Source organism: Biomphalaria glabrata, chromosome 1 (assembly GCF_947242115.1).
Source record: "Biomphalaria glabrata chromosome 1, xgBioGlab47.1, whole genome shotgun sequence".
NCBI lineage: Eukaryota > Metazoa > Mollusca > Gastropoda > Planorbidae > Biomphalaria > Biomphalaria glabrata.
Window position 1 is genome coordinate 81,764,666 of NC_074711.1, and position 21,777 is coordinate 81,786,442.

The following is a 21,777-nucleotide window of genomic DNA, read 5'->3' on the forward strand; positions in this document are numbered from 1 at the left end:
GGTGGTTGGTTGTTATGCTGGCCACTTGACACCCTGCTCATTAACTCTTGGCCAAAGAATCAGATTAGCTTAACATCATAGATCGCAAAATCTCAAAGGGAACTTTACTTTTTTTTTTACTGCCACATAGAACTTGGAGCTTAAAGAAAGACATGTTTAGTTCAGTAATTTTAGATGAGGTTTTTGTTTGCTCAAGTTTCTAAACAAAAAACTATTTATAATTTACTTGGAAAAAAAAATATTCACTAGATGTCGAGTAAATTGAATTTTGTGACATTGTTCCCTTAAAAAGATTTAATTTGCAAAGTTATTTCAAGACTGTGTTGCTATAATTAGCTGGCATTACCACAGAGAAAATCTGTTGGTCACACAGAATGTCATTGATTGATTTTTGCTGCATCCACTGGACTCTTTGTTTCTATTATAACTCTCAGCTCTTTGTTTGGTCATCAAATTGTTGTGGGATTATTTTTTTTTAACCAAAGTTCTATTTATTTCTTCATGTCCTTTCAATGAAACCAAATATAGTTCTCCTTTTTTTTTTAACTTATAAACATGTTAGTCTACCAAAACAGACTTTTGGATCTATTGGGCAGGTAAAGTAAATCTCATCTGTTTCTATCTTATTTTATCTTATATAATACAGATGTTACTTCAAAAAAGAAGATGATTACATCCTACGCATCATGCATCTTGTCCTGCATGTTAACCAATGGCTTAAATTCTGTCAAGTCATTGGTTTTCCTGGCTGGCTCGGGCAACCAATTCCATGCTCTAATAGGTTGAAGGTTGACAAGTGTGTCATGTTGCCAGCACAATAACCAACCAGCCTTACTTCTCCGACATATGTCAGATACCTGTTCACTAGTCTTCAACAGGATTTAAACTTGAGACAATTGTAAAGTAATTCTGTGTGTTAGTAATAATAAAGTAATAAGATTTTTTCTTTCTCTAGAATAAAGAGAACTGTTACTACCATGGCAAACTACGTTTTCACTCTACATCAGAGGCAGCCTTAAGTACATGCCATGGATTAACGTGAGTAGCTGTAGTAGGAATGTGTCTATTTGGTGTTAAGTGTTACAACTTTTGACCAAAGCTTTCAAGAAAAATTTACCATTGTCTCTTCTAGGGGATACATAACAAATAAATATGAAACCTATCATATAGAGCCACTCAATGGAAGAATACATAGAGTTTACAGAAATCAAGATCAGAAAAAGTTGTCACTTCGATGTGGTAAGAACATAGCACAAGATATTGTTAAAACAAGTCGTGCTAATGTTTTTTTTTTTTTTTTTTTGTTGCTTTTTTTTTTTTTATATTAAATTGTAACACTTTCTGTTTTATAATAGGCACTGAAGGCCATGATTCTAGGTTACATAGCCATCAAACAGTTGTCAAGCGAGTAAGTTGAACCAATTCTTTGTTGTTGTAAAGAAAATTCTTTTGTAAGATGAATTACAATTTTTATTTCTTTGTTTAGAAGGGTTTTATTTTGTCACTAATTAGATGTATCAATGTCAGATTTTTCCTGGTGATATGACTTGAATACAAAAATAAAAGTTTTTTTCCCTTGCTTTTCTTTTAACTGTTCTTTCTCTCTCTCAACAGCATAAACGCAGCATTGAGCTTCCCTATGACAGCAACATTAACACAAGATATGTGGAACTTTATCTGGTCAATGACTACAGGACAGTAAGTATTTGAATGTCTTAAGTTGGTCCAAGCAATTAAGTTAGTTTTTTATGAGATAATGTTCACCTGTCGTTAAGCCTCCAACCATTAGTTGGCTGTTTAGTCTTCACTTAACTCTGAAGAAACAATCAGATTTTTTTGTTGTTCTGAGTAAAGGAAATGGCAAGATTACAAGATGTGTTTCTTCTTCATAATTATTACTAGTGTTACATCAAAAGGATAAAACAAAAGCAGACTATACAGTCTAATGTTACTTATATATTAAAACCTTTACAAGAAATGGCAATCGATGCAACAGAGTCCTATGAACTTTTAGAAAACAAGAATTGTTTAAAAGCTACAAAAGTATTTTTCAATCTCTGACCACTTAACTTTAGGTGGTGTAGCTGTGATTTATAATTTCCTTTAGTATGCTATCATTGAAGAGAAGCATCTTTCTTTCTTTAAGAGAAGCTAGTCAAATCTGTTTTGAGAAATGTTCAAAGTCTATCTCTACATTTGTATGTATACAAATTAAATAATAGTTTTAAAGATTAGTAACCTTATTGTTAAATGGCAAATATTTGTTAGTATTTCTTTTTAATGTTTTTGGTCAACACTTAGTATCAACAAATGTTTTTTATTCAACTAACACGTTGTATCATCAAATGGTAACTCAACAAAGTTCATTGTTGCAAAGCATTGTCTTCTTCTATAGTAATGTTATCTTTCCTTTTATTTGGTGGTTGATATTTAACCTTTTGACTAGAATAATGAAACACTCTACTTTGTGTTTCCAGTTTGAAAGGCACGGCAAAAAGACAGATATTATCATCAAAAGATCCCAAGACATAGCCAATATTGTTAGCAGTGTAAGTTGTTGAATTGAGTTCAGTCTGCTTGATTCACCGCAAAAGAGATTGTTTCAAGTGAATGTGTTTTAAGTGAATGTTATAATCTAAAAGTACTAGTGATATTTACTTATATATTATATATATATATTCTCCGTGTAAATAATAAATGTTGAAGTTATGTTTAAAAAATATTAAAGTCATGAAACTCTTAACATTATTTTTAAAATCATTTACCTTTATTTGCATTGTCTACCTTTTTATTATATTTTATCTTTCAAATTGTCTAATTCATTGACCTAAAAGTATGTGTGTATTGTTTATAACTACCTTGACTCAATTGAGGCAGTGTTTGATAAAAATGTTCTTTCTATGTTCAGCTCTACAGACAGTTGAACATCTATGTAGTGCTTGTGGGCGTTGAGGTGTGGGTGGGAGGTGACCAGGTCAGTGTGACTGTCAGTGCTGACAACACCATGGAAAATTTCTTACGCTACCGCAAAGAAAGAATCAACCCATACCACCACAATGACAATGCTCAGCTTATTACGTGAGTAAATGCCATTCACTTGTTTTTAAATATCTACATTATATGGGACTGCGGTAGTGCTCACATCCCTTTTCTTTTATTGCAGTGGTATCTTCTTTGAACATGGGGTAGTTGGTAAAGCCATTAAAGGGCCTATCTGCACCCACCAGTACTCTGGAGGGGTCAACATGGTGAGTCGACTTGTTTTGCTTGTACACAATGTTCAACAACCTCTCTTTGTTTGCACTGCTAAAATGCTAGACTCAATAAATAATGGTTTGTACATCTTAAATAAAAAAAAGTTGACATAAAATTGAACACAGTTTAATGTCACATTTTCATTTGTAATTGTGTTACTAGAGTACATGATGTTTTGGTATTTGTTTTACAATTTACCATTAATCTTAATCCAGTATTTGCACCTAACATGTCTCTAGAACTTTATAATGATATAAATTTGATCTAATACTTAACAAAGAAAGGGTACTAAATTATTAAATTATTTTATATTATATTAAATATTTATATTATATTTATCAAAGGCTTTTTCTTGTATAATCCAATTGAAACTTATTTTAATAATTTTAGGATTATGGCGGAGTTGTGACCCTTGTAGCCACCACTGTAGCTCATGAGATGGGACACAACTTTGGTATGGAACATGACAATGATACTATGTGTGAATGTAGAGATGATAAGTGCATCATGGCTGCCACCAGTGGGTAAGTTGAATACCTAACAATCAATCAATAGTTTAGAAAGTGGACGTAATTCGTGTAAATGTAATAAGAATTAAGCTAACACAGCAAAGAAACCTAATACAAGGCTTTATTAAGCTAGAAACACATATGAATTAGCAAAAACAATATTCATAAAGCTAAACACTACATCAGTGTTGTGAACGCATTCTCACAACATCCATTATATCTATTATGTCCCTTGAGTTTCATTCTAGAAGTGCTGTGACAGTTTGCATATCAAAATCCATCCACTTTTCTCAGTCAACAGTAGGATATTGAGAAATAGGCCAGACCATTTTTTTTTTGTTATGTTGTCCAGCCAGCTTTTCTTTGGACGACCCATCTTCATGCTCTCTCCACTGTACCTTGAAGGGTGACTTGTGACAGTGAATCATGTTTGACAACTTGACCAAACTGTCTCTTCACAGAATTGAGAAGTTCCTTATTTTTGCCAAACTGTTGGCATGACAGTACACAAGCATAAAGTATCAATGATTTCACCACTTTGGTAGAAATCATAATACACAGATATTTCAATAAGCATATTTGTATGACTTTTTGATTACAGCCAAATCAGTCCTAAGAGATGGTCATCTTGCTCTCAGAATGCCCTGGCTGAAGCTTTTGATCTGGGTATGGACTACTGCCTACGTAATCTACCAACATCTGTCTACGGTGGTCCTATTTGTGGAAATGGTTTGAAAGAAGATGGAGAGGACTGTGACTGTGGTCTGAAACAAGTAAGTTTTAAGAAGTTGTTTTCTAGTTCTGTGGTCTGAAACAAGTAAGTTTTAAGAAGAAGTTGTTTTCTGGTTCTGTGGTCTGAAACAAGTAAGTTTTAAGAAGTTGTTTTCTAGTTCTGTGGTCTGAAACAAGTAAGTTTTAAGAAGTTGTTTTCTGGTTCTGTGGTCTGAAACAAGTAAGTTTTAAGAAGAAGTTGTTTTCTGGTTCTGTGGTCTGAAACAAGTAAGTTTTAAGAAGTTGTTTTCTGGTTCTGTGGTCTGAAACAAGTAAGTTTTAAGAAGTTGTTTTCTGGTTCAATGGTCTGAAACAAGTAAGTTTTAAGAAGAAGTTGTTTTCTAGTTCAATGGTCTGAAACAAGTAAGTTTTAAGTAGTTGTTTTCTAGTTCAATGGTCTGAAACAAGTAAGTTTTAAGAAGAAGTTGTTTTCTGGTTCTGTGGTCTGAAACAAGTAAGTTTTAAGAAGTTGTTTTCTAGTTCTGTGGTCTGAAACAAGTAAGTTTTAAGAAGTTGTTTTCTGGTTCTGTGGTCTGAAACAAGTAAGTTTTAAGAAGAAGTTGTTTTCTGGTTCTGTGGTCTGAAACAAGTAAGTTTTAAGAAGTTGTTTTCTGGTTCTGTGGTCTGAAACAAGTAAGTTTTAAGAAGTTGTTTTCTAGTTCTGTGGTCTGAAACAAGTAAGTTTTAAGAAGAAGTTGTTTTCTAGTTCAATGGTCTGAAACAAGTAAGTTTTAAGAAGAAGTTGTTTTCTGGTTCTGTGGTCTGAAACAAGTAAGTTTTAAGAAGAAGTTGTTTTCTGGTTCAATGGTCTGAAACAAGTAAGTTTTAAGAAGAAGTTGTTTTCTAGTTCAATGGTCTGAAACAAGTAAGTTTTAAGAAGAAGTTGTTTTCTGGTTCTGTGGTCTGAAACAAGTAAGTTTTAAGAAGAAGTTGTTTTCTGGTTCTGTGGTCTGAAACAAGTAAGTTTTAAGAAGAAGTTGTTTTCTAGTTCTGTGGTCTGAAACAAGTAAGTTTTAAGAAGAAGTTGTTTTCTAGTTCAATGGTCTGAAACAAGTAAGTTTTAAGAAGAAGTTGTTTTTTGGTTCTGTGGTCTGAAACAAGTAAGTTTTAAGAAAAAGTTGTTTTCTGGTTCTGTGGTCTGAAACAAGTAAGTTTTAAGAAGTTGTTTTCTGGTTCTGTGGTCTGAAACAAGTAAGTTTTAAGAAGAAGTTGTTTTCTGGTTCAATGGTCTGAAACAAGTAAGTTTTAAGAAGAAGTTGTTTTCTATTTCTGTGGTCTTAAACAAGTAAGTTTTTTAAGAAGTTGTTTTCTAGTTCTGTGGTCTGAAACAAGTAAGTTTTTTAAGAAGTTGTTTTCTAGTTCTGTGGTCTGAAACAAGTAAGTTTTAAGAAGAAGTTGTTTTCTGGTTCTGTGGTCTGAAACAAGTAAGTTTTAAGAAGAAGTTGTTTTCTATTTCTGTGGTCTTAAACAAGTAAGTTTTAAGAAGTTGTTTTCTATTTCTGTGGTCTTAAACAAGTAAGTTTAAGAAGTTGTTGTTTTCTGGTTCTGTGGTCTGAAACAAGTAAGTTGTAAGAAGAAGTTGTTTTCTGGTTCTGTGGTCTGAAACAAGTAAGTTGTAAGAAGAAGTTGTTTTCTGGTTCTGTGGTCTGAAACAAGTAAGTTGTAAGAAGAAGTTGTTTTCTAGTTCAATGGTCTGAAACAAGTAAGTTTTAAGAAGAAGTTGTTTTCTATTTCTGTGGTCTTAAGTAAGTTTTAAGAAGTTGTTTTCTAGTTCTGTGGTCTGAAACAAGTAAGTTTTAAGAAGTTGTTTTCTGGTTCTGTGGTCTTAAACAAGTTAGTTTTAAGAAGTTGTTTTCTAGTTCTGTGGTCTTAAACTGAGTTTTAGAGTGAGTTGTTTTATTGTAGGAAAAACTTATTAATCATGTGTTCTTTTAAAAGAAGTATACTTTCGTTCAAGTTATGTATGTTAGTATCATCTGTATAACTTTTTGTTTTTTTTACAGGATTGTGCCAATCGCTGCTGTAATGCTACATCCTGTAAGATGTTTTCAGCTGCTCAATGTGCTTCTGGGATGTGTTGTGATTTTGACTCTTGCAAGGTAACTGTACTCACTAGCTATTAACTTTCATGGATCTAAAAGTAGGTGGGTGTCAATAGTAGGAGAGAATACATACAACAATATTTTATTATTAAAACAAACAGGGTTGGCAATTATTGCTATTATCTATTTCTTCTAGTGCAGTGAAAGTAAAAATTTCACAGTTTCAGGGCCTCATAAATCACATTGCAGCTCAAATTCTTGAATTTCAAAAATCTACATTTTCCATTTGGGATTCACTCATCATAAGACCCTTCAATAGGCTGTCTGCTATTGTTTATCCTTTAGTCACCTTACCACTTATTTCCTAACCATCTGCCAGGTGAAAGAAGCCTCCACAATGTGTCGTGCACCAACTGGTGAGTGTGACCTTGGTGAGTTCTGTGATGGGGTCTCTGAGAACTGTCCTGCTGATGTCTTTGTACAGAATGGGGTTTCCTGTAAACATGGGCAGGTAAGTTCTGCATGTCTCTTTGTTTTATTCTGGCCTTAATACTTGCTGACAAATGGGTTTACTACCTTATTTATTCATTATTACCTTTCCTTGATCATTTTAACTGAAGCCATTCTATGAGGTCCTGTTGTAAATTTCGGAATGTTAATTCAATATTTCCAACAAAATCTGAATATTAAAATTACTTTTAAATAGTTTTGTGCTTGTTTTTAATTTGTACCACATTTGTGTATATTTTTGTTTCAGACTTTTAAAGCTATTATTGGTGTCACTTTGTTACTGTACTCTTAGAATATGAGATGTTTTTTGTTCTAAAGGTTTTTAAAATTTTTTTGTTTTAGAGTTACTGTTATAATGGTCAGTGCAATACTCACACTGAACAGTGCAAGTTGTTATGGGGTGACAGTGGACGAGTTTCGGACCCCATTTGTTTCCAGCAGTTGAATATGAATGGTAACAATGATGGTAATTGTGGCTTCAACTGGACAACAGTCAAATACAAGCGCTGTGATAAAGAGTTAGTGTTCTTGTTTATAATTTCACATTCAAGCAAACTTATTGATGTCTTGCACCGTAGGGTTGCTTTAGTAGTTTTTTTGTTTTAATGCATCAGGAATTTAATGTAGTTAAACTACCATAGATATATAATAGTTATACTACTTGTGTCAAACCAAGACTATAAAAGATGTGTTTTAAAATAGCTTGGCTTGGCTACCTAAGAAGGGGGCTCAAGATTCGACACCGGACTCGGGCAGAGTTGTGTTTCCTGAGCACCAAAAGGCAGCACGGAAAAACTTTCTCCTAGATACCCTCCTCCAGAAATTTAATGTCACGATTAATGATATGATACCTTTATTTAAGCATTTGCTATTTTAAGTGACTTAAGGTATCTTTTCGGTTTTAGTTATTAACAAAAAACTCATGATTGTTTAAGGTTAAGCTTTTCATTTAAATTATTTGTGATTTATTTTATGAATATAAGTAGCTGTTTGACACAAAGATATTTGTTATGTTCCTTTAATTTTTTAAGCATCTCTTTACTTTGAGTGTTTCAATATTTTACTGTCTTCAGAAATGTCATGTGTGGACTGTTACACTGTGTTCATCTCAATGAGAAACTCATGTTCTGGAGAGATAACTTGGCCATTGATATGAGGGCTTCCTTTTTGTCAAGGGGCAACAAACAGTATGTCTGTCGATCTGCCATGTTGGATGTTGGATTGGACATGCCAGATCCAGGTTTTGTGCCTGATGGTGCTAAATGTGAACAAGATAAAGTATGTTGGAAGACTCTAACCATGTCTTTTTCTAAATGTTAATACCCAAGTAATAGTTTTATATCGTACTAATAGTTTTATCAAATCTGTTATTCCGTCTGTGCATTTTAAACTCTATTCAAACTTACTAATTTGCATTTGAAGTCCTATTACCCATATTCCAATAGCTTTAAATTTTATATGGCCTATTCCTTATAAAAATGCAGACAGCGACCCTTGTTTTTTTGCTTTTTCTGAGTTTTGGATGTCCTTTTAGAAATTAAGATTATTACATACTATCTCAGACCTCCTCCATTATGGCAAGGGGAAGGCAGTGGACTGGGTTAGAACTTCGGGTGCATACCACATGACAAGCAGACAAAAACTATGGATAGACTTGAACATTTGTAAAGAGGCTCTGAGATGATGTAACAAAAAAAATTAAATTGTCAAAATGCACTGGTAGCTTGGGCTCAGTAATTTACTAACACAGAAGACAACTCTTTTTTATTAACTATATGTATAAAAAAATTCATATACCATTGAGGTGTTTGACCTAAAGCAAAGGTTCAAATTATTGAGTTTGTGGCTCATGATTTAGGGATCAAGACTGCATGAGTATACTTTATCTATGTCTCTTTTTTTATCTCCCAGATCTGTATCAACCAACAGTGTGTTCCACTGGCCAAGTTAAATATAGAACAATGTGCAGACAACTGCCATGGTCACGGAGTGAGTGTGAATGAATACTTTTTATTTTAAACTTCACAGACATAAAATTTGAAACCAGTAGACCACACTTATTCTAGCATTGCTTCTTTAATGTTGGCAAAATCTACCTCAAGTAGGCTCAGTCTCTAGTCATACACACACACACAGACAAATTTTCCCTCTCGATAATTAAGTAGTCTTTAGTTTGAAAAAGTTACATCAAATGACAACTTAAACTAAACATTTGAGACACAAGTATACTTATGTTTACTCTTAGAAAATATTTGTATTATCCATTAATATCAGTTGCATCACAATGATTTCTAGTCCTGTCACTTGTACAATTCACAAAGGAATAAACAATTAATGTTCTCCTTCCTGCAAGTACTAGTCATACATGGTGGAGTTTCACAAGAGACAAATCTATACATAGCTAGCAATACAAAATTCAGAATATACTGATAAACTATGTAGTTTTAAAAACAAATAATTTTGTAGCACAAAATTATTGTAATATTTAGTTTACAAGTGAGTTTTCATTTTGTCTATTTCAGAATCCTCATTTCATTTCTTCCCCCCCCCCCCCAACCCCTCTTTTTTCCCCATTTTATTCTTATAACTTTATCTTCTCTTTACTTTTACTGTATTTTATTGCCTAAAAACTTGTCTTTTTGAAAAATAATCTGGGCCTTAAAAAAAAAAAAAAAGCAGATTACTGTGATCGACTTAATTTTGAAAATTCTTGCTACCTAAAATTGAAATTCAAGAAATTTGTCATTCTATTTTAATGAATATTCTATGGTCTGCTTTATTGAAATCTATCTAAAGTATCTCAAGTCTGAGACTTACTTCATTAACATTCAAATTTATCTTGAAAAAAAAAATACAGAATTCATAAATTTGTTTAAATTTTCCAATGACTATGAGTGTTTAATTAATGTTTGACTTTGACTTGATAGTTTGTTTTATTGTTTGTATCGTATCAAAAATGCCTTACTATTTGACTCTGTACTTTTGTTCTAGTTTATGATTGGTCTTTTTTACTTTTTATTTTAGCTGTGTAACAGTAAAGGCAATTGCCACTGCCACTCAGGCTATGGTCCACCTTTCTGCGACAGACCTGGCTATGGTGGCAGCATTGACAGTGGACCTGCTAGTAATGAATATGGTAAGTGTCTGGCAATGCTAGGCTCAGTTTTTCAAATATAAGCTGCACATATCGTTCTCGTTTTTCTTCATTGTTAATCACTGTACATTTCTAAATAAATTAAATAGAATTTAGTCTTCCTAATTGATACTGTTTATTAAAAATAAAATTCTTTTAAATGAATCATCAATTTAATATCTTGATGTGAAACAAAAAACTGTCATTTTTCGTCTTGATATTTTCTGACATTTATCTAATTGTCTTCTGCCTCCATTTATGAACCCACTTTTGTATGGATGCTAAAAGTGAACTTTGTACTTGTTGAATGTTTAATTTGTGTCTATTGAACAATTTGTCTCAATGTTTTAGAAACAGACTCTTTCCAAACATGTAAGTTGCATTGAAGGCTATGGGTAAACTTTTAAGTTGGATTGGTTGCTTTGAGTTGATTCATTATTTTCAGTGTATTGGCTTTGATTGTGCAGAGGAAAAATTATACTTGCAATTTATATAGGTCACTCTTTAGTTTCTTCATTCATTTTTTTAAATTGACAAACTTAATCATTTGTTTTAAATGCGCTCCATTCGACATATGATTTAACTCTTTCTCTCCATAATTATTTTCCATGTTCCGATGGAATTATTTATTCCCTTTACTCATTCATAGTGCACCACCTTGTTATGATTATACTTCAATAACATTTTTCTTTGGTATTTTTCCTTTAATGTAGAATTCAATGGAAAATTATGACACTTTTATATAGCGCCATTTAATTTATACATCAAAAAAAAAAATTTGATTATGAATTTTAAAAAATGAAAACTCACTGGATCTAGATATAGTAAATATTTTACAATACAAATAGAATAAGAATGTGTTTTTATGAAATTTATCCATTATACAAAATATAGTAAACAACACATGTATGTAAAAACATAAAATGGAAATCTGGAGCTTGTTAACCCTTGTTGCTACAGTCACAACAAAGATAATTAATTAGGAGAGGCTGGATGCTTATGAAAGGGAAACTATTCAAGTTTTAGGCAATGAAAAGAAAAGAAAAAAAAAACAATTTTAAAGCAATAATGGAGTGGTCAGTCTGACTGAAATGAGGGATCAAATGGATAATGGTATCATCAATCTGACAGAAATGAGGGGGTCTAATGAAGAATGGTGTCATTGCTTTGGAGAGAAAGAGTTAAGTTGAATGTAATTAAAGTTATGGCTGAATTTTGTAGAAAATAATTTCATACACTGTCATGAAACATTCCCAAATAGCATACATGAAGTTCTACATTTCAAGGTCAATACCAAGTATTGTATAGAAATACACTCAAACACACTTTTATATATATATACACACACATATGTTTATAAACACTTGTAGAAAAACAGGATCACATATAGACTTGCATATTCACTTTTTAGAGATGCACATATGTTGACACTTGTAGACATCACTTCTTCACTAGTAGACGTCTCTTTAAGAACATAACTTTGTTGACTGCATATATATATATTTTTTTTGTGTTTAAGATCATTACTTTATTAATAACATTTTTTCTATTGTGATCACAATGACTTTATTGCTAGGTAATTAAGTTTTAAAAAACAAAATAGGAATAAAGGACTTTTTGCTTTGACTGTTGTAGTTATTGTTCATTTTAAAATACCTCGTTGCTTCATTAACATTTCAAAATGATTTTATTTTGTTTTTTTTTAATGTGTATCGTTAACTGCTTTTAGTATGGGAACATTTTTTTTTCAATTCTCATGATGTTTTGTGAAATAGCTTCTAACTCACTGTAGTATTATACAAAATAAGTTTGTGTTTTCAACTGCCTCTAAAAATCTACAGTTCATTCATTCATTTACTATGCTGGCTCCAAATCAGTGGTTCCCAAACATTTTGTCTCAGAGACGCCTTGCCATGTTTTTTTTTTTGTTTTCTTTAGACCCTCTGCTTTTATAAAGTCATTAACTTTAAATAGATGTATTTTTTTACTGATTTGAGTTCATTGTCAAAGCTTTCGCAAACAGCAGCTCTTCATAGATTTCTTGATCAATAATAAAATAAACATGTGCCAATAATAATGCTTCATTTAAAAAGTTAACTTCAAGACAAGGTTGGCTCATATATATGATTTGTATATGTATATATATATATATATATATATATATATATATATATATATGTATGTATGTATGTATATGTATGTATATATATATATATATATATATATATATATATGTATGTATGTATGTATATGTATGTATATATATATATATATACACACACACATATATGAAAGGTAATTCCATGATGGGAAGTTAAAATCACGACCTTTTTAAATGAGATGACTATCATGAACCTTATTTACATCTCATAGATCCCCCAATTCATTTGTTCATTACATACATCCACTGGAAGTCATCATAGACCCCTGGGGGCCTATAACAGACCACTTGGGAATCACTGCTCTAAATTGTGGAGTTCAGTTATAAAAATAAACTAATGAATTAGTTAGTTTTAAAAGTCTCTAAGGAATGTTTCATTAAGTATATGTTTGTAAGTATCATTATACACTGCCTTAATTAGAACACATAAATAAGTATCATTTCTTTCTCCAGCCAAAAAGGATGTCTTGATTACTGTTTTGGTAGTCTTACTCCTGATTGTCCCCCTTATCATAGTGGCTGTTGTAGCCTTTTTAAAGAGAAAACAATTGGAGAAATGGTGGCAACAAATACCAAGTTTGAAATACAGGCATGTTTTTCCTCTATTACTACAATTTTAAGACTAATCTCATTTCTAACAAGACTGCTTTAATTAATTATATGTAATTTTATATCATTAATAAATGTAATTCTATTTGCATTTCAGAGTTGGCAATAAAAAGCCCAAATGTAAACCATCATCAGATTCCAGTTCCTCAATTAGAAAAGAATTCAGTACAGCATCCCGTGACAGGGAGAATCTCATTTTTAACCCTCAAGGTGCACACACAACAGAGAGTAAAACCAAAGTTTGGAACTCGCACACTTCACACTCTCCAGCAGCAGTGCCTCCCGAAAGACCAAAGCAGCCTCCATCAGTGTTGAAACCTAGCTCTTCAGAGTCCAAGAACACGACAAAGAAAGTCAAATTATCTCTTCCTATCCAAGAAACTGGCGGCCCTCCTTCCCCCAGCAAACAAAAGAAACCCCTTCAGTTTGGTTCTGAAAAGCTTGAAGCTAGTAAAGGTAGTCAAGCAGCTCATTCTTCAAACTCCATTGTTAAAAGGGAGTCATTTAGGGGATCAGAAATTTCTGAACCAGTCCTGGTATGTACAACTAACAGGAACTCTTTGGTTTTGGCAGACGGCAATGTGGATATCATCGGCCCAGAGGCCAAGCTTGTCACTGGACATAAAGTTAATGCTGTGAGTGTTAAGCGTAGCCAATCAGACCGCCCAGTTAGCAAACCTGAGGTCCATCGTCCTGTGATTGTCCCTCCACCACCTGGTAACTCAACTTTAAAAAAATCAGCCTCAGCAAGATCGCCTACTAAAGTCAATCCACCAGTCACGTCATCAGTTGCAGGGTCTAAAGGAAATACATCAGGGTTTAGGCCGCGCCCAGTTCCACCAATACCTACAGAGGAAGAGGATGACACCCAGCCTATTTACACCAATGAAACAACAGACATGAGTGATCTTCTTTCAGCTATAGATGGGGTCCTGAAAGACTCCTCAACCCTCTACAGCAACATGTCAGGCTCCGTACAAACACCAATTCAGGAGACCTCACCTCCAGCCCCTCCAAGATCCACACCAGCAATTCAACCTTTACCACCTAAGCCTCCTTCATCCACAGCTACAAGCAAGCCTGTAAGACCAGCCCCAAATAAAGTCCCAGATGTCTCAAAAATAAACAACAAATCTGCCTCTCTCAGTTTTAATATTGAAAGGGACAATACAACTCAAGTCACTGACACAAAAGTCAGCAGTCAGGATAGTTCTAAACCAGCTGCAGAGTTGAAATCCACAAAACCTAACACAGGTGTTAAATCTAAGAGAGATATATCTTCTGAAAATAGTGATAAAATCAAAGGTGCTGTCTCAGATGAACTTCGAAGCAAAATTATTAATAGATCTAGTCCACCTAAAAGTTCTAGCACTCTTCCAGCTAAGCCTGGTTTCCATAAACCTTTGGCAAAGCAAAATAGTTCAAGCGGTCAGCAGTCAACTTCATCTGTTACATCTAAACCTACAAAGACAGACAATGAACCTATAAAAGCTATATCCAGCAAAAATATCCCAAGTTCATCTACAATTAACAAACAATCTAATGTCCCTAAGACATCTGTAAACAACAGAACTATTGCAGATATAAAGTCTAGTCTAGCTGCTAGGTCTAGTTCACCGACAAATAGTAGCACTGAGAATGATGGTAAAAAAGTATCTGTGAGGAAAGTTTCTGAGGCAGAGAAGTCAGTACCATCTGCTGACAAAACAAAGTCAGCCAAGCCAGAAGGCTCACAAATAACCCGTGTCCAGTCCATGACAACCAATAGACCTTCTTTGCCTCCTAAACCTGATTCATCAAATGCTCCGGGAGCTCAGCCAAAACGAGTTCAGAGTTTTAGAATTTAATCTTTGGCCTTATTTCCAAATTTTTTTGTTGACCTTAGTTTCAAGTCTTGCCATCTTTTTGTTTTTTTTGGTCTGATAGTGTCCAATGCTTGTTTAATGCTCTGATGACCAATGGTCTAATTTTGTATACATTTGAGTTTAAATTTTGTTTTGAGTTTAATGCTGCACATTTGAAACCTGATGTATTTATGTAAATTATTTATTTTTCTAATGTTGATTTAATTCTATAGTGTTATGCTTTTTAATTTGTATTCTCTATGTCACTGCCTGGTCATGTGGAATGCACTCTGGTCTGTTGGCTAGATTGTCCCAGGTTCAAAACCTAGATGCTGCCATCCTCCCTGACCTTTAGGAGGTTTGGGCTAGGATGTAATAATCTTCAAATCTTGAGAAGCATTTAAAACTTGTAAAACATACACACAAAACAAGTCGCAATATTTGACCCAAAGGGACATAGAAAGTGGCTTAATAATAGGGGGTAAAAAAAAGTTAATATTAATTAGTATATACAAGCTATAGGCTTGTGATTTTCTAGAAATAGATAATTCTAATTTGTGTATAGGTGTCTAGTGTTCTATAGTTATCAGCTTAATGGCATTTAGCTAGTAATTTCAGTCATTTATTGATAGATCAGATTGTGTCATAGAATGACTCATTGAATTGATCTTTGTAGCAATCACTCAATCACTTGTGTGTTTTCCTTCAAGTGGATCTATTCACTTTTTCTTTGTCCTCGTGAGTCAATAGTTCTAATGAGACATCCTTCCTGGCCATAAATTCAATAATTTAAAGATCTGCAATTTTTGTTTGATTCTATCTTTTATAACATTTTGGAATATGCCTATTGTAAATATTACCATTAGACTTGAGTAACACCTTTAGTAAAATCATTCACTCCAGTACAGTAGTCTAATATGTAAAGTTACATTAGTACAGAAAACATTTTTTATTCCAAATTCTCAAAGTGCTCTTCTTCTGTAGTCCCATTAGAGAATGGAACAGGTTGCCTGAATCAGCTAGTATAATGATCTAGTAGAATTTAAGTTTCTAATTAACATACTGGACTAGATGGATACATGTAGTTCCTAATGTAATTACATTCTTTGAAGAAATGTCTGTAATTTATAAGATACTAGAGATATATTACCTGCGGGTCTTAATTTGCGTATCACCGTCAATATAGTCTCTGAGAGTGTTTTGTAAACAATTAAACAAAATAATAATGTTAATACAAAATAATAATGTTATAAGTAAAGCGAATGCGTAAATATAAAAATAGTATGAATTGTGCTATCAAAATAGCTAATCGACTTAAATCCAATTTTTCAAATAAAAACATTTGCTTGTAGGCCTACAAATATTTGATTAATCTGAAAGGAATAGACTTCATTTTGTATGTTCATGTGTTAAAGTATGAAGTAGATCTTGAGTTAGACATAAATCTAGGCTTGGATAGAGTTCATTCTGCACGAACGTGAAGGCTTCGCTCTGCGCATGCGTGACCTTTTTTATCAGATACGTGATTTATTAACTATTAGAATATATCTCAACACGGCTTCGCAGCTTTAGCGAATGAATGTATGAAAAATGCTTTAGAAAAACAAATCTGAATGTTAATTCGATTAAAATATGAAATGAATGGACTATAATTAGTATGTTCATGTGTTAAAGTTTAAAACTATCTTTGCAAAGAGAAGTTATATCATATTAGAGTTTTAGGCCTTGGAACAGAAAGATGTGTTATTGTGTAACATTACGGTATTGTCTTAGAATGAAAGAATGTACGTCAGGAATTCTAAATTAGCAGATATAAGGAATGAATTTATGTAAAAAATGCTTTTGAAACACAAATTTGAAGGTTAATTTTATTAAATAATGAAATCAATGGACTATATTTTGTATTTTCATGTGTCAAAGTAAAAAAACTATGCACAAAGTGTAGTTCTTAAAATTAGATCTAGATCCTTTCGATCTTTTCTCATGTAAACATGGCCTAGATCGAATAAATTGCAATGCTTTCATATAGTTGGTCCATTTAAATTTTTTTTTGAGGGTCTTAAGTTTCTTTTAGGGCTACAATACATACACTACAGTCCCAGTTAGAGCCCAAGGAACATATAGGCCAAGTTTTATCAAGATTGGTCAAACGGTTTTGATTTCTATTCGGCACATACATATATACATACGCCTTACATTCTACTTTATAGTATAGATGAGAAAGTAAAATAAAAAGTGTTGTTTTGATTCAATCTCTTATTTCTCTTAGGTTTCTGTAAGTGAACTCAAACTGTGACCCTACTAGAGAGGACTTGTCTTTCCTCAGTAACCATGGCATTGTTTTATAAGGGTTAACTTCTTGTTCATTGCTGTGTTTTGTTGGTATAGAACTGTCTACTAGTTGGAAACAGTTGCTAGTTGAACTATTGATATACTGTAGTGTGACATATATCCACTTTCAGCTCCTGTGCTACAACTATTTTTTTTTTCATTCCTTAACTAATTAGTTCACTGCCTTCATATTTATTGGTGTACAGAAACATGTCATTTGTTGAGTTGTATTTTTTTTTATTTATTCACTGCAAAAATTGTAATGTTTTTGTTTTTGTGTGTGTAAATCTGGTAAGTACACACACTAGTTCAATATACTAAAAAATGTCCCATATATTTTTAATTATACTTATAAATATTTACATTTACTATACAAAGTAACCCTGATTATAAAAAAATAGACCTAAATAGCTGAACCCTTTACACATTTTGGATATTGAGGTTAAAACCAATAATTTTTGTATTATTGTTGGTTAAACAGTTATTTGATTAGGCTGAAGTCAAGAAAGAAAATGTGTCAATGAGTTAAGGGCTATAGACACTTTTTAAATCTCTAGACATGTTTGTGTCTAGAAGTTCTTGATCTTTGAAGAGTCTGATTCCAGATATTCATTTGTTGGCTATATGAGAAACATTGTCCATTCAGATCAACTTACAATCAAAGAGAAACTAATAGAAATTGTTTTGCTGGTGTCATGACATTATAGTTGACTTCCCCTGCCCGTTAGGGCTCTCAAGGATTTTTACTTACTTGTGAAATGTATGTACCATTAGGATACATTATACTGTCTGTTGGTCCTTATGTAACAAACCAGGATAGAGTTTGGCTGACAATAATCTTATTGTGATTTCATTTTATTAAAATTTGTTTTATGTGAATGACAATTTGAATTGCTATTTGTGTAAGTCACTTTTTTTTTCTCATCTTAATGTTACCCAGAATGTAGTGTGTGATTGGGGCATGATTTACCCCTTTTTAAACCTGTTCAAATGGAACATGATTGTGTAGTATAGTCTAGAAGGTACAGTAGCTAGAACAAATGACCCTCTCATACACATAAGACAAGAAGAAGATTTCACCAGGTCTAAGACTTTTTGTTTTTGGAGTCTGATCAAAGATAAAACCAGACACAACAAAACTGTTTATCTTTTTGCTTTTATCAGGGATAGTTTGATTAAGCTTTTGATTTGTCATTATTGTTTTATATATATTTTATAATATATGGTAATAGAGGAAATCCACATCTGTCTACTTCTATTGTATTGGATTTTCAATTTTTGTTGAAGTAAAATGAAGCAATCCTATACACTGGTTTAATTATACGATATTTTTACAGTTGAAGAGTACAGAAATGAAAAAAAATAATTTTTAAATGTATATTTTATTTTTTATGATCATTCTTACTTTCTGACCTCTCTTTTAATATGGTCATTGTGCACTTAATTTTGTGATGCAATTCTAGATCACACTGCATTTTTTTTTTAGATTGTATCATTTTTGTCGTCACAATTTTTTTTATAGAGAAACTCCTTTTGAACAAGATTTATACCATGTTTAAATTGTATTATTTTCTTTGTATTTACTTTGTCCAAGACTGTGTGATCCAAGGCTTGAAAAGCTAACCAACATGTTTTGTTTTTTTTCTTTTAATGACATTTTAGATGGTAGCATTTATTTAACTAAACTATACTTAAAGCTGAAATTAATTTGTAAATATGTTTTTATATATGCAAATTTTTGGATTTGTGACCAAATTTTCGTTTGAAAGCAGCCATTAAGAATTTATTTTCTAGAGAAAATGAGAGCAAAATCTTTCAAGAGTTTTTTTTTCTCCTCACCCCCCCCCCTCCCAACAAATTCTGTGTTAACTCATGTAGGATATTTGCATAATTTAAGATTAGTTTCAAAGCTTTCTGGGGGTTTTTTCTTCACAGGAAATCCTCTAGTGGACCTTCAGGTATGAGTGGATCAAAGAGCTTACAGACCTTACATCTATTTAACATTTGGACTTGTATACAATAGTTGTAAATCAATGGATTTAGGATAGACAATCTAGTCACATGTATAGGCATTAGCATCACTGCCAAAGGTTACAGTTTACTTAGTTGCACTACACAGGTCTGATGTCCCAGTGCTTGTGGTCCATATATCCCTCTAGTAGATTCTCATTGTGTTTGAGCTACAATTATAATTGCTCTGCCCTGCCCCTTTGATAAACATTGTTTCCTCTATTGACCCAGCCCATCTCATAGCCAATTGAGTGGGCTAGTAGTGTATCCAGTTGACTAGTCTTATCAAAATGTATGTTTCTACCTTTGTAACGTCTGCCTGTATTCCTGTGATGATATTTTGTATGCTGACCTGCCATGTGCATCCAATGCTTTCAACCAATTGACTAAGAACATGAATGAAATCTTAATAAAAATGAAATTCATAAGTCTGATGAACTAGAGATCTTTAGGCTGATACACATGATTGGACTCTTCATGATCTTCTGCTCACTGTTACTATAATTAAAAAAAAAAAAAAAAAAAACTTCCTCTTTGGTTCATCAGCTACTTGAGTTATCTTTCTTGTTTGAGCTTGTCATCATAACATGGTTTCACTTGAATTGATTTCTGGTTGACTTATTTCATTAAAGCCATTCTCGTACCATCGTTATTCCTGTTTCTTTGTTATTTTTATTTTTTGTTGTTTCTGGTTAGGTATTTGTGTTCTCCGATGATTTTGTAAGCCGCTGTCAAGAAGTTTTTTTAGAACCAGCTTGATAGTTTGATTTCATGAAACCTGACATAGCATAAATGTAGACATTGTCAAGACTGCATTTTACATTGCCTAGTATTTTAAGACACTTCAGGTCTTAGTAGAAGACTAGGACTGTTTTACTGGATCCTTTTTGGAAATTGGTTCGCATTACATGGACCCTTTTTGTCAATTAAAATAATCTACTAGCTATAACATCAAGCTCTTAGTTCAACTTGAATAATGTCACATGACCCACCCAGATCATTGACCTCTGTGTGGCTAAGTGCGTGACTGGCGAAATGCTACCGATCAAAATGATTTTGTGAAATCTGGATGGTCAGATGATTTGTTCGTCTGGTCCTGCGCAGCTGGTATGTAGAAACAAATGCAGTAGACAGATTCATCTCCCTTGACAGCACACTCTCCAGAAATGGTAACATCGTTAATGAAATCGACTTGCGTATCGCCAAAGCCAGTGCATCCTATGGCAGTGTCTAAAAATGTTTGGAATAGACGAGGTATTACCACAAGTACAAAGCTAGGGGGGTCTATCGAGCTGTCATTCTCCCTACATTGTTCTGTCAAATAAACGTGGACAGTTATACAGAAGACATGCAAAAAAAACTGAACCACTTTCACATGTTCTGTCTCAGAAAAATACTGAATGTTAAATGGCAAGTAAAAATAAATGTCACTGAAGTCTTTCGAAGAGCCGGCCAGCAGAGAATCCAAGCTATCTTGTTGCAGTCTCAGCTGCGATGGGCAGGCCACGACTGCAGAACGGAAGACCGCCGCATCCCTAAACTACTCTTTTAAGATCAATTAAGGAAAGGAAAGCGCTCACAAGGAGGGAAAAGAAAACGCTTCAAAGACACTCTCAAAGCGACATTGAATGCCTTCAGCATTGACCCTGCCACCTAGGAGACAGAAGCACATGACAGAGCATCATGGCGTCGCACTGTGAAAACTAAATATATATTTAGAATAGTCAAATAGGAGGGTTCATGGTCCGTGCTCGATCAGAACTGCTTTCACTTATTGAAAATTTAGTCTTTATACCGGTATATGTAACATTTATTCGATGTTTCGGCAATTAGCTTCCCATTTGTATGTATTCTTTTAATATTTTCCAGCTAGCTTCACAGTCCCTAAGCGTTTTGTTCAATTAGACATTCAAGAAATGAAACTATTTCTGTGATACACTATTGTTTAGAATAATTATGAAATAGCAGATCTCGGTATTTCGTGGTGGATACTTTTACTACATACCATCATTAAGAATGTAATTATAGTCATTCTGCGTTACCTTCTCATGGACAGTTTTTTTATTCTACATCTATGCAACCCGTGATGATAATCTTGGGGAGCTTGACGCTTTGTTCCGATGTAATTATCTCACACTTGATAATAAAGTAGTTTTTAACAAGAGCTCAACGCAAATAGAGAAACCATTTACTTGAAGTCCGTGTGTTTTGTCAAGACATTGTCCTTAGATGTGGATCATTACGAGTTTTCTATTTGACTTCTGCTAATAAATAGCTCCTGGATGACCTGCCCCTGACAGTACGCTAGATTACAAAATGAAATAATTTATCTTGGACTTGGCGCGAACTAGGAAATCTATGACGTCTATTGACCCTCCCCTTCCCTTGAAAAAATGTTTACAAGGAGGTGGAGTTCTGCTTTCAGTCGATTAGGTCTTTAAAAATCTGATTATGATATTTAGACTTGTATGGGATACACAAGAATCGTTTTCCGATTTATTTGTCGCAACCATTTGACGTCTGCTAAGCATTCAAATTTATTTCTGGCACCTGTGGCTGGTGAGATTAAAAGAGTTGTAGAGATTTTTTTATCAATAGATAT

At 33.2% G+C, this 21,777-nt stretch overlaps 1 protein-coding gene across 3 annotated transcripts in view; it reads left to right on the forward strand.

The window, feature by feature from the left end:
* LOC106063298 (disintegrin and metalloproteinase domain-containing protein 9-like) overlaps positions 1 to 19,827 on the forward strand; it is a 43,240-nt gene extending 23,413 nt beyond the window's left edge. The window contains exons 5-23 of one of the 3 annotated variants that reach the window (XR_008776224.1): positions 956 to 1,038; positions 1,133 to 1,239; positions 1,356 to 1,408; positions 1,615 to 1,698; positions 2,478 to 2,549; positions 2,909 to 3,078; positions 3,164 to 3,248; positions 3,646 to 3,779; positions 4,366 to 4,537; positions 6,539 to 6,634; positions 6,957 to 7,088; positions 7,430 to 7,605; positions 8,161 to 8,365; positions 8,999 to 9,076; positions 10,112 to 10,223; positions 10,572 to 10,592; positions 12,835 to 12,970; positions 13,088 to 15,192; positions 15,229 to 19,827. Coding sequence is in view for 2 of the 3 variants with exons in the window: in XM_056018053.1 (XP_055874028.1) it covers positions 956 to 1,038; positions 1,133 to 1,239; positions 1,356 to 1,408; positions 1,615 to 1,698; positions 2,478 to 2,549; positions 2,909 to 3,078; positions 3,164 to 3,248; positions 3,646 to 3,779; positions 4,366 to 4,537; positions 6,539 to 6,634; positions 6,957 to 7,088; positions 7,430 to 7,605; positions 8,161 to 8,365; positions 8,999 to 9,076; positions 10,112 to 10,223; positions 10,572 to 10,592; positions 12,835 to 12,970; positions 13,088 to 14,837 (3,666 nt within the window). In the remaining variant the exon portion in view is untranslated. Of the gene's footprint in view, positions 1 to 955; positions 1,039 to 1,132; positions 1,240 to 1,355; positions 1,409 to 1,614; positions 1,699 to 2,477; positions 2,550 to 2,908; positions 3,079 to 3,163; positions 3,249 to 3,645; positions 3,780 to 4,365; positions 4,538 to 6,538; positions 6,635 to 6,956; positions 7,089 to 7,429; positions 7,606 to 8,160; positions 8,366 to 8,998; positions 9,077 to 10,111; positions 10,224 to 10,571; positions 10,593 to 12,834; positions 12,971 to 13,087 lie in introns of all 3 variants that reach the window. The other 2 variants (XM_056018053.1, XM_056018055.1) reach the window with 2 other exon arrangements.
* Positions 19,828 to 21,777: the final 1,950 nt, after the last annotated feature.